Here is a 13532-nt window from a genome sequence, read left to right on the forward strand (position 1 = left end):
AGATGTGTATTGTCTCCAGACAGTACAGTAAGTGAGGTTTTGCAAACCCAGGCAAGTCACGGGGGTTACAGATAGTGCGACATGAACCCAAGATCCCTGTTGAGATCGTCCTCATGTGTGCGGAACTTGGCTATCGGTCTCTGTTCAGCGACTCTGCGCTGTCGTGTGTCGTGAAGGCCGCCTTGGAGAATGCTTACCCGAAGGTCAGAGGCTGAATGCCCGTGACCACTGAAGTGTTCGCCAACAGGAAGGGAACAGTCTTGCCTGGTGACTGTCGAGCGATGTTCATTCATCCGTTGTCGTAGCGTCTGCATGGTCTCCCCAATGTACCATGCTTCGGGACGTCCTTTCTTGCAACGTATCAGGTAGACAATGTTGGCCGAGTTGCAAGAGTATTTGCCATGTACCTGGTGGAAGGTATTCTCACGTGTGATGATGGTATCCATGTCGATGATCCGGCATGTCTTGCAGAGATTGCTGTGGCAGGGTTGTGTGGTATTGTGGTCACTGTTCTCCTGAAGGCTGAATACCACACAACCCTGCCACAGCAACCTCTGCAAGACATGCCGGATCATCGACATGGATACCATCATCACACGTGAGAATACCATCCACCAGGTACATGGTAAATACTCTTGCAACTCGGCCAACATTGTCTACTTGATACGTTGCAAGAAAGGACGTCCCGAAGCATGGTACATTGGGGAGACCATGCAGACGCTACGACAACGGATGAATGAACATCGCTCGACAGTCACCAGGCAAGACTGTTCCCTTCCTGTTGGCGAACACTTCAGTGGTCACGGGCATTCAGCCTCTGACCTTCGGGTAAGCATTCTCCAAGGCGGCCTTCACGACACACGACAGCGCAGAGTCGCTGAACAGAGACCGATAGCCAAGTTCCGCACACATGAGGACGATCTCAACAGGGATCTTGGGTTCATGTCGCACTATCTGTAACCCCCGTGACTTGCCTGGGTTTGCAAAACCTCACTTACTGTACTGTCTGGAGACAATACACATCTCTTTAAACTGTGATCAGTGCTCCTTCCACTCACATTATCAGCCACTTCAGGTCTTGAACAGCAGGTTAGGTGTAAGGATTCGCATTCTAATCAGTAATCTCTAAACTGTCTGTGCTTTATATGCTCTGTCTGAGGCCAGAACTCTCCATTCACCTGACAAAGGGACTAACCCGAAAGTTTGTGAGTATATTATCAAATAAATAGGTTGGACGAAAACCTGGTGTTGTCAGACTTTTCACTGTGTTTATATTCAAGGCAGAGGTGAATAGATTTTTGGACACTAAAGGGAAAAACAAATATGGAGAGAGTTGAAGGAGGTGGAGTTGAGGTATAAGATTAGCCACCGTCCTGTTGAATGATGGAAAAGGCTCGAAAGACTGCATGGTTGATTCTAGCTCCTACCATGTATTCAAATACAGTGAATTCAGCATCAACTCGCACTGTCTTATAACATAAACATTAAAAACAAATTATTTTTAATGTTATAAACTTACCTCTGGCGCCAAGACAAAAGTCTGCATGAACTTCCTCATTGGCTGACCACTGTTTGACAGCTCTCCCATCACCTGTACCACCACCCCATCACTTAGCGTAGCATGTGCATCCACGTGGCGTATCTTTGTGTGACAATCACTAAACTGAAGAGACATCACCTTTTTGTGGATTTCCTACCAAAAGAGACAAAAACAATTGGGAATTGGCACTGAACTTTATAAACATTTGGAACTCTTGCGATGCTTTATTCTGAACAGTGATTTAAAAGATGTTGACCATATATTTAAGCAGGCTAGTGCAGACACAATGGACCATATGGCTCCTCCTGTGCTCTAACAATTGTGTGATTCTGTATAATTCTACAAAAGTCTTTCAGAGTAATGAAAAAGCTCTCTTTGACAGTAAGGATATAAATGCAAGCTGTAAGTAGAACTACACCTGCTCATGGTCTTCTGAGATTAGGGTGGAAGAGGGTGAAAATGTATTCTTGTGTTAAACACTGTCCAACAACTGCTGTTGTAAGACTGCAGCAGGACCGAAAGTTGGGCCACAGAAGAGAGATGGAGTGAGAATAAGAAAATTTGAGAGAAACGTGGATCAAACATACACACAGGGAGGGGAGAGAAGAAAGTGGCCATATGTTTTATTTGATAACTTGGATGACACATCTTGAACATATAGAGCTGTTGTGTATGGATAAAAGTCTAAGCTGTGCACAAAGACAGAAATGTCTGTACATAGTATTATACAAATCACAGAAAAGCCATCCCAATAATCTTCTCAACAACATAAGATTACATTTTGATATTAAAACCGAAGCACCTTGCTTGCAAGAAACATAAAGTATCTTAAGTACTTACAGCTTGGCCATAAACTGCTTCTGCAGGCTTCCCATTACCATCCAGTCCACCATGAACATAGGACGAGGTCCTGCCGTAAAACCTGGACGCACACATATCCAAGAAAAACCAACCATTAATAAGTAATCTTGGAAAGATTTACGCTCTGAGTATTTGTCAACAGCGCTGGATATTCCAACATCAGAAAATATAAAAAGTGCATTTCTTGGCAATCTTAGGTTGCAATATATTCAGAAAACGATAAATGCCAAGTTAGTACAGACCAAGCACTGGGAACAGAAACAAAGTCTACTGACAAAGGTAAGGTGGGAGTCATTGGAACTTGCTCCCCTCACAAGGAAGTGGGAATGATCAACAATATCAAAAGGAGGTTGGATAAGTACTTAAATGAAATAAACTTTGAAGGCTAAGGGGATAGTGAGAAAGAATGGACTGACTGGATTGTTCTAGAAAGTTGACATGGAGTTAATGGACTGAATGGCCTCCTTGCGTCATTGTGATTATATAACTGCATACCCAGCAACAGACACTATTCAAAGTACACAGAAACTTCTGTGAAAACTAACACGGGCCTGCATAAGATACTCTTTCAGAGATTCAATATAGATTCGATGGCCCAAATGGCCTCATTCTGCTCCATGGGGATTCTATGATTCTGTTGTTTTATTGAGGCTGAGATCCTGGTTGCTTAAACATGGAGATAATAACAGTTGGTTCTAAGCTTACAATGAGGAGAAAAGGTCTCCCCAAACAATATCAAATTGGAAATTGTTACCTATCTCTTTGTTTCTAAGATGAAAGGCTGTTGTAATTAGTGAAAACAGACTAGCATTATATCCTACTGGAAATGCTAATGTGTTTCCCATTGCCAAGGAGAAAAGGATAGAGGAAGCCATTTTGAGATCCGATTACACGTTTCACTCAGAGGTCCCAACTGCATTCCGCAACAAGGTGAACATTTTCTCTGCTTAAGGTGCAGGATTGGCGAACAACTATCTTCTACTCTCCTTCTTTTAGGTTTTTCTGAAGAACACACAAGCCCTCTCACTGTAACATTTCTCCATAAGAAAGGGTGCACAGGAAAGCAACACGGATTACACTGTTTCACAAGGAGCAAAAAGAATCAGGGAGTAGGATAGGATTCCAGTGTCCAGAAGTAATCTCCATCCAGTCAGCTTTTCATATTTGATTTTAATCAAGTAGTGGCAGTCATGATATAAAACAGGAAACATAGCCAAATAAATCCACCCATTTTCAAACTCTTGGCAGCAAATCTGAACACGTTGTTTCTGCACCTCAATTCTGCTCAATCAGAAACAGCCTTGTTGAGTCACAATGAGTTTTCAATAGTGCAATTCCAAAACAAATCTTCACGGATGAACAGAAGTCTGCCGTGAATTGAATAGATGCAGCTTCAGTTATACTTTCAGTCACTGCCTGCATTTTTGCAAGTCAAATTTGTGATCCAAGTGCCAGCCTTTTGGTAATCCAAACTGACACAACGATCAGTATGGTGACAGAAAAGGAATGAGTCTTTGGTCTACTCAAAGTTTATACAAACAAGGGCCTGATCAACAAAAGGTACCGTATCAGAAAGAACCTGGCTTTACAATCCATGCATTCCTGGTATCAGATCACTCAATGGTAACTGGGATTTAATTTAACCTCCTCCTCTCACTAAAACTAGCTATTAACAAATGGGCAGACAATACTGAACTACATTGTGTAATATTCTATTCCAAATTTCAGTCCAAATCTCCAATTTAATACTTTCTCCATAAACTAATAAAGACAGCACAATGCTACATTATTGAATGTATGCGCACAGTGCCATGAAACACATCATTCTACCTTCAGTAAAGCAAATCATAGAATCCCTACAGTACAGGTGGTGGCCATTTGGCCCATCAACTCTGCACCAACAACAATCCCACCTAGGCCTTATCCCTGTAACCACACATATTTACCCCACTAGTCCCTCTAACCTGCACATCCTGGGACACTAAGGGGCAATTTAGCTTGGCCAATGCACCTAACCTGCACATCTTTGGACTGTGGGAGGAAACTGGAGTTCCCATTCTCATAGCCATAATTTTGTTGAGATGTAGAGTTAATTCAAACTAGGACTCCATGGCATCACAGTGGTTAGCACTGCTGCCTCACAGCGCCAGGGACCCGGGTTCAATTCCAGCCTTGGCTGCCTGTATGGAGTTTGTACATTCTCCTCGTGTCTGTGTGGTTTCCCTCCACAATCTAATGATGTGCAGGTCAGGTGGCTAAACTAGCCTCTTAATGTCCCAAGATATGCAGGTTTGGGGGATTAGCGGGGTAAACATATGGAGTTATGGGGATAGAACAGGGGAGTGGATCTGGGAAAATGCTCTGAAAGTCAGTAGAATTCAATGGGCCGAATGGCCTCCTTCTGCACTGTAGGGGTTCTATGATTCTATAGCCACCCATTCAATTGCACCACTCAAGGGTCACAACCAAAACTACCAAGTGAAGATGCTGGCTTCAGTTGCTAGTAAGTGCACGCAATTGAAAAATGGCACACATATGACACAAGGACATAAGAATAGCATAAAAACATTCTGCAATAGCATTTTCAATAGACTACAGATTTCTCTGTGTGCTTGGGACCTCTGATGTCTAGTCTGAACAAGCAAGGTATTTTCAGAAACCTCACATGACTCTTTCAATCCAGCTAAGAAGTTGTGATTACCTGGAATGTGCTTACAGAGAGGGTGGTGGATGTAGGTTCAGTAATAACTTTAAAAATGGGAATTGGATTAATACTTAAATAAAAATTCCCCAATTTTATTGGGGAAAGAGCAGGGAGAGTAGGAGTAAATGCAGGATAGTTTCACAAGGCTGGCAAAGGCTTGGTGGGATGAATGGCTTCCTTCTGCATTTTTTTTATGCCTCTAATGAGATTTGCTAACTTTAGCAACGGTAAAGAACTGCGTCACTTGCGTGAAATGTCAACGCCTACAAGAGTGGTTTCAACTGCCTGCTGAAACGGCATAGGTTAACAGTATTAATCTGCCCAGGTCTAAGCAGCTGTGAATTAGATATACTGGAAAGGTCACAACAAAGGACACCAATAGCAAACTTGACTTAGTGAGAACTGCAAGATGCCAGTCTCCCTGAATAGGAGTTTTTCCATAAGTAAAATCTCTCTAACCCAGAGCAGCCAATGAGTTAACACAACACAATGGCCAAAGCTCTCAGTAGAACCATAAAGGTGGAGGCAATTCAACCCAACATGCTGGTGGAATAATCTAATCAAATTTAGATTTTGGATAAGCAGTTACATTACAGATCCAAACTACGATTAGTGGTGAATCAAGACTTTCCTGTTTGGGTACCGCTTGATTGCCGATTTATGCCTTAGACATTACCTTTCAATATATGACATACAATGTCATCAGGCAAGGTTAATCCTCAAAGGCATTAACAAACAGTGACAAGCTGTCCAAAGTCCTTATGGTTTCTAACTCAATCAAAACTGAAGGAAATCTGCAGATTCTGGTCTCTGTAATAATAAAAGGATACAGAGGCAAAAGAAAAATGACTCACAATGATAAAACCAATACTGAATGTATAGGTCTGTCAGAAAAGACTGGGGCTTTTCTCCAGAAGAGAGAAAACTTGAGAAATGACCTGAAAGATCTTTAAAATAATGAAGGAATTTGATAGGGTATCGGTTGAGAAAATGTCTCCGCTTCTAAGATCAGAAATTTAAGATAATCACAAATCAAACAAGGGACTCAGGAGAAATTTCTTCCCACAGTGTACTGGCAAAGTAAAACTTGCTGCCCGAGGCAACGAACAGAGATGTATTGAAAGGGAACTTAGGCAAGTACATTAGAAAGAAAGAAATAGAAGGATTTGCGGGGACCGGGTGAGATGAAACTAGGTGGGAGGAAGCCTTTATAGAACATAACAGCTGGTGCAGGTCAGGTGGAGATTTGGGTGCTTGTACAACAAACGTAAATGCTATACAAGTGAATACAACATGGAAAAACTTCAACTTTTGGGTAAATATAAGATTTCAGAAGTATCATCATCTAATTTAACAGTCACAGGTTGCATTATATGTATATATATCACATATAAAATTTAATTTAGTGATTAACAAGTACACTCACTGGGTATGGCAACATATAACAAGCAGTAGGTTAATGAGAGAATTTAGCTACTTATTCCACCTAATGTGTGATGTTGTTTTACTGTCAGTGTTGGAGCTGAAGAAATAAATTTGTCATGTCAGCTACAACTCTCACCTACTTTTACAGATGCACCAGGAAAGCATCCTTTCCAGATGTATCGCAGCTTGGTATGGCTCCTGCTCAGCCTAAGACCGCAAGAAACTACAAATGGTTTGTACAAACTACAGAGTTAAATTTTAATTTTTAACTTTTAGGTTGTGAATGTAGCCCAGTCCATCACGCAAACCAGCTTCCCATCCATCGACTCTGTCTACACTTCCCATTGCCTCGGCAAAGCAGCCAGCATAATGAAGGACCCCACACACCCTGGACATTCTCTCTTCCACCTTCTTCCATCAGAAAAAAGACACAAAACTCTGAGGTCATGTACCAACCAACTCAGGAACAGTTTTTTCCCTGCTGCCATTAGACTTTTGAATGGACCTATGATATATTAGGCTGAACTTTAAATGCACCTTCGCTTTGACTATAACATTATATTCTGCACTCTCTTCTTTCCTTCTCCCCTCTGTACTCTATGAATGGTATGCTTTGTTGATATAGCATACAAAAAACAATACTTTTCACTGTATACATGACAATAATAAATTAAATCACCTGGGCCATTCGTTACCATTAACATTTTGGAAATTTTATACAGAAGTCTTTTGCAGTAATTCCAGTAAGAACAGTGGTTAAACTGTACAAAAGTAATTACCTGTGCAAGAAGTCTGGTGCCTTGTTCAGCAGTGTGTAATACTGCCTCACAAACTCCCGCCCTACAAGCAGGGGACTTGGCTTCTCCATCACCATTTCTTTGGTACACAATGTTGCTTTCTGAAGGAGAAGGAGTAAGAGTGTTAATTATTTACTTCCTTCGATAATGGCTGGTAACAAATGAGCACAAATAATCACCACTGCCGTCACCCACCCCCACCTGAGGCCCTATCCAAAAATACATTCAGCATGAAGTAAGCAACAGTATCCTATACAAGTGCAGTAACGAGATCTTGATCAATTGGGCCAGTGGGCTGACAATTGGCAGATGGAGCTTAATTTGGATAAATGTGAGGTGATGCATTCTGGTAGACAGAACCAGGGCAAGACTTACTCAGTTAATGATAGGGTATTGGGCAAAGTTACAGAACAAAAACATCTAGGGATACAGGTTCATAGCTCCTTGAAAGTGGAGTCACAGGTGGACAGAGTGGTGAAGGCGGCATTCGGCACGCTTGGTTTCATTGGTCAGAACACTGAATACAGGAGTTGGAACGTCTTGTTGAAGTTGTACAAGACATTGGTAAGGCCACACTTGAAAGACTATGTACAGCTCTGGTCACCCTATTAGATAAAGGATATTATTAAACTAGGAAGAGTGCAGAAGAGATTTACTAGGATGCTATCAGGACTTGATAGTTTCAGTTACAGGGAGGGGCTGGATAGACTGGGGCTTTTTTTCCGGGAGTGTGGAAGGCTGAGGGGTGATCATATAGAGGTCTATAAAATAATGAGGGGCATAGATCAGCTAGATAGTCAATATCTTTTCCCAAAGGTGTGGCAGTCTAAAACTAGAGAGCATAGGTTTAAACTGAGGGGGAATGAGATACAAAAGGGTCCAGGGGCAATTTTTTCACATAGAGGGTGGTGAGTACCTGGAACAAGCTGCCAGCGGTAGTAGAGGACTTTTAAAAAGCATTTAGATAGTTACATGGGTAAGATGGGTATAGAAGGATATGGGCCAAATGCAGGCAATTGGGACTAGCTTCGGGGTTTAAAAAGAAAACGGGTGGCATGGACAAGTTGGGCCAAAGGGCCTGTAAACTTCTGACTGGGTACAATGCTCCAATTTACAATACAAACTTTAAAATGTCGCAAACTATGTTCTCTTCAGCCATAATGCAACTGTCGCATAAATCAAGCCTGAATTTGATATTTTTTGAGCTAATCTGAATGAATTAACAATGTGGTAATGCAGCAATGCACAAGCTTGAATCCTGCAACTTACAGAGCTCTGAGAATAAGTACTCTATTGGCTGGATTTTTAACCACAACTTTTCTCAAATTTTGCTCCGTGACCTCAATTAGATAACACCTTGGTCAACATGGCAACAAGCATTGTCAAAACACAATAAACATGGGGAGAACAGATTACGTGAACTAAACCACAGGACAGGGTGCAGTTTGGAATGTGCCCACATGTGAAAAAGTGTCAGTGTTTAACCTCCGGACCAAGAGAGAAATAAGCACCTGCACATTAGGAAGATGTGTAATTACCACCTCACTTTTGTTTGATGAAGTCCTGATATTAAAGCCGTAGGTTACAATACAGAAATGTGTCAGCAGACCCGGGCTCCAGCAAAACCTATTCAATTCACTTTGGCCAAATTCCGTGCTTGACAACTTTCAAATCAGCTGAGATGCTGAATCTATTTTTTTGTGAGGAGTAGTGTTGGGTGGACGGCTCTGTGACTTCAGCAAATAAATTATAAACTCGGGTTAACTTATGGAAATAAATCATTTCACCTTCAGAGCTGGATTTTTGTTTGAAGTGAACCAAATTCCTAACTAAATAAAAAAGGCAGACCCAAGTCTCCATGAAGCCCTTGGGATATACTGTCACTGCTGAGGAAGAAGTGATTTCCCCACCATTAGACAGAAATGCAACATCAGCCTCAAGGACATAAAGAGTCTGCATTCATATAGAGCTTTAAATGTAGTCAAACATCTGAAAGCTCTGCAAAGGAGTGCAATCAAACATAAACATGGTCCAATATACGTTTTAAACCTGGATATACTGAGGAAAGCCAGTGCGGTTTCATATCAATCACCCACAACTTTTAATTTCAAAATTACAATGGAATTAGACAACACAGGATAAAGACAAAACACTGCGGATGCTGAAATCTGAAACCAAAAAAATGTGGAAAATGTCAGCAGTTCTGACAGCGCCTATGGAGAGAGGATAGTGCCCTCATTTTGACTCTGGGTGATCCACTGTCAGAGCACAGACAATACAGAAGTTGGTCATTCAGTCCTGTGCTTTCTTTCAAACAGCTAGCTAATTAATTCTTCTCGTATTCCTTTCACTTAGTCCAGAATTTATTTTCCTTTTCATGTTTCTGGTAAATTGTCTTTTTGAAAGTTATTGCTGAATTTGCTTCCACCGCTCTTTCTGATCATAACTCACTGGGGACAAACTATTCTCATTTTCCTTTTGATTCCCTTAAACCTTGGTCTTGTGTCTACTTTCCATATAGTTCCTCCATTTACTCAAGCAAACCCCTCACAATTTAATGCCTCAATTAAACCTCCCATTAAATGTTGTTGCTCTAAGAACAATCCCAGCCTCTCCACTAATAGAAAGAGAAATTGCTGAAATACTCAGCAGATCTGGAGGCATCCATGGACACTAAGGCAGAGCTCATGTTCTCAGCTGTGTACAACTATTCTTCAGATCTGCCTTCTCTCAGTAACTGAAGTCCCTCACCCTGATAACCCGATAAGTACAAATAACATAGAACTTACAGCAACAAAACAGGACATTCGCCCTGTATGCTGTTACTTATGCCCCAAATAAACCTCTCCTTACCCCTCTTTATCTAGTTTTCTGTTCCATTCCTGGGTTCATCCACCTTTCCCTTCTATACTATTCATCTCAACCACCCCCTGTTCTAGTCTCATTACTCCCCCATGGGAGCAAGTCCTACATTCTCACGACTCCCCCATAGGAGCGAGTCCCACATTCACACCACTCCCCACTGTAGTGAGTCTCACATTCTCCCCATTCCCTGTGGGAGCAAGTCCCACGTTCTCCCCACTCCCTGTGTGAGTGAGTCCTATGTTCTCCCCACTCCCTGTGTGAGCGAGTCCAACGTTCTCCCCACTCCCCGTGTGAGCGAGTCCCACATTCTCCCCACTCACCGTGGGAACAAACCCCACGTTCTCCCCACTCCCCGTGAGAGCGAGTCCCACATTCTCACCACTCCCCATGGGAGTGAGTTCCACTTTCTCGATGAAACAGTTTCTCTTGAATTTCCAACAGGATTTATTAATAATTATTTTATTTATGACCCAGAGTTCTTTAACATTTGTCTACCTTATTGAATCTCTTTCATATTCCTAAAGACATTTATCAGGCCATCTCACAGCCTTCTCTTTCCTTAACAAAGTTCCACATTCTCACCACTCCCCTGTGGGATGACTTCCATATTCTTACCACCCGCATGGGTGAACAAAGAACAGTGCAGCACAGGAACATGACCTACAGCCCACCAAGTCTGTGTCAAAAGATGCCTCTGTAATCAAACATTTTCTTGCTTCTACGCGGTCCATATCTCTCTATCCCCTGCCTGTTCATGTATCTATCCAAATGCCTTTTGGACACTGTTATAGAATCTGCTTCCACCACCTCTTCTGGCAGGCATTCACCACCCTGTGAGAGAAAAACTTGCCCCCCTCACTCTCAATCTATGCCCCCGAGTAATTGATCCTTTGATCCAGGGAGAAAGACTGACTATCCACTCTATCCAAGCCTGTCATAATCTTATAAATCTCTATCAGACCCACTCATCCTCCAACACTCCAACAAAAACAATCCAAGTTTGTTCAACATTTCTTCATAATCCATAATCTCCAAACCAGACAACATCCTGGTTAATCTCTGCTGAACCCTTTCCAATGCAACAACATCCTTCCGGTAGTAGGTGACTAGATTTGTACACAAGACTCCAAAAGCCGTCTAACCAAAGTTATACAGCTGCAACATGATTTTCCAATTCCTAAACTCAACACCCCGACCGATGAAGGCCAACATGCCTTACACCTTCGTGACCACCTTGTCCACCTGAGCTGCCACCTTCAGGGAACTATAGATCTGCATGCCTACGTCCCTCTGTATGCTAATATTTCTAAGGATTCTATCATTTACTGTTGACTTTCCTTCTACAGTAGACCTTCTAAGTTACATCACCTCACATTTGTCCAGGTTAAATTCCATCTGCCATACTTTGGCACAGGTCTCTAGCCAACTTATATCCTGCTGTATCCTCTGACAATCCTCCTCACTATCTGCTACTCCCCCAATTTTTGTATCATCTGCAAAGTTACTAATCAGACCACCTACATTTTTCTCCAAATCATTTATATATATTACAAACAACAGAGGCCCTGGCACTGATCCTTGTGGAACACCACTTGTCACAGACCTCCATTTAGAAAAGTACCCTTCCACTGCTACTCTCTGCTTTCTATACCCAATATGAAGTCTCACAACACCAGGTTAAAGGCCAACAGGTTTATTTGGTAGCAAACGCCACTAGCTTTCTAGTGCTACCAAATAAACCTGTTGTACTTTAACCTGGCGTTGTGAGACTTCTTCTTGTGTTTACCCAGGTCCAACACTAGCATCACTCTATACCCAAGCCAGTTTTGTATCCATTTTACCGGCTCACCTCAGATCCCATATGATTTCACCTTATGTATCAGCTGCCATGAGGAACCTGCCCTGTTCAATTTTTCTTGTCACTTCCTCAAAGAACTCGGTCAAGTTTGTGAGACATGATCTCCCTTTTGCAAACCATGCTGCCTCTCGCTAGTAAGTCTATTCTCTTCCAGATGCGAGTACATCCTGTCCCTAAGAATCTTCTCCGACAATTTTCCCACTCCCTCCTTAAACAGAGGAACAAAATTAGCTACTCTCCAATCCGGTGGGACTGCGCCTCTGGCTAAAGAGGATGCAAAGATTTTGGCCTCAGCAATTCCTTCCCTCATCCTCTCAGTATTCTGGGATAGACCCTATCTGGCCCTGGGGAACAAGATCAGCTACTCTCTAATGGGAGTGAGTCCCACATTCTCCCCACTCTCTGGGTAAAGAGGTTTCTCCTGAATTCCATACTGGGTTTACGATCTGATTGTTGTTGCTTTGGGGAACGTTTCCCTGATTTTTCTCAGTGTTGGAGGTCTCCATTCGGTTCTATGGGGTTGATACTGAGCCACTGTTCCCTGTCTGCACACACACACACAGGCTGTAATCTCTACCAGGCCCCAGGACAATGGCGCCTCCGCCCTCCCAGCCCCCGGCCCGGGGAATCAGGCCCCAGCCGGGGGTCGAGGCCCAGTGGCGGTGAGCCGGGCCCAGAGCGACCTTTCCCCGGGCCCCGCGGCCTCTCTCCCGCCCCCCCGGCCCGCTCCCCGGTACCTGCGAGATCCCAACAGCAAGCGGCCGCTCCGGGTGTCTGCCTCGCCGTGTGCGTCAGCCGGAAGGGTCCGGGCGGCGCGGTGTCACACTGTTTCCGGTCCCCCCTCACCCCCTCAGTGTCACACTGTTTCCAGTCCCCCGCACAGCCGCCGTGTCACCCTATTTTCGGTCCCCCTCATCCCAGCGGTGTCACCTTGTTTCCGGTCCCCCGCGCCCCTCCTCCTCCCCCCCTGCGGTGTCACACTGTTTCCTGTCCGCCTCACCTTTCCCCCAGGCGGTGTCACCCTGTTTCCGGTCCCCCTCGCCCCTGCGGTGTCGCACTGTTTCCGGTCCCCCTCACCGCCAGTGGTGTCACCCTGTTTTCGGTCCCCCTGCACGTGTCTCTCTCTCTCTCTGTATTCGGCTCGGGCGCGCCCCTGCAGTGTGATCTGGGTGGACCCGTTCTGCAGGCGTCGCGCTCCCATTGGCCAATCGCCGGCGGTGCAGTGGCACTGACGTCATGACGCCCGTTAGGCCCCGCCTCCTGAGGCAATGTGGACGCTGGGGAGGAGTGCGTTTCTATAGCGCCTGACCCATCCCGGGAGAGTGGGCCCAGTGCACACAGCAAGATGTGGAGATGCCGGCGTTGGACTGGGGTAAACACAGTAAGGAGTCTCACAACACCAGGTTAAAGTCCAACAGGTTTATTTGGTAGCAAAATCTACTGGCTCCAAATGGAGAGGATCCCCACGAAGATCGCGCGTAT

At 43.9% G+C, this 13532-nt stretch overlaps 1 protein-coding gene across 2 annotated transcripts in view; it reads right to left on the reverse strand.

Moving 5' to 3' along the window:
- Positions 1-12885, reverse strand: part of LOC145348008 (ras GTPase-activating protein-binding protein 2-like) — a 30613-nt gene extending 17728 nt beyond the window's left edge. For both annotated transcript variants that reach the window (XM_080196108.1, XM_080196099.1), the window contains exons 1-4: positions 12788-12885; positions 7310-7428; positions 2381-2462; positions 1520-1693 (exon numbers count right to left, since the gene is read on the reverse strand). In XM_080196108.1, coding sequence (XP_080052234.1) covers positions 1520-1693; positions 2381-2462; positions 7310-7404 — 351 coding nt within the window. In that variant the 5' untranslated portion in view covers positions 7405-7428; positions 12788-12885. The remainder of the gene's footprint in view (positions 1-1519; positions 1694-2380; positions 2463-7309; positions 7429-12787) is intronic.
- Positions 12886-13532: the final 647 nt, after the last annotated feature.

Source organism: Carcharhinus amblyrhynchos, chromosome 1, assembly GCF_965287045.1.
Source record: "Carcharhinus amblyrhynchos chromosome 1, sCarAmb.v2.hapA, whole genome shotgun sequence".
Taxonomy (NCBI): domain Eukaryota; kingdom Metazoa; phylum Chordata; class Chondrichthyes; order Carcharhiniformes; family Carcharhinidae; genus Carcharhinus; species Carcharhinus amblyrhynchos.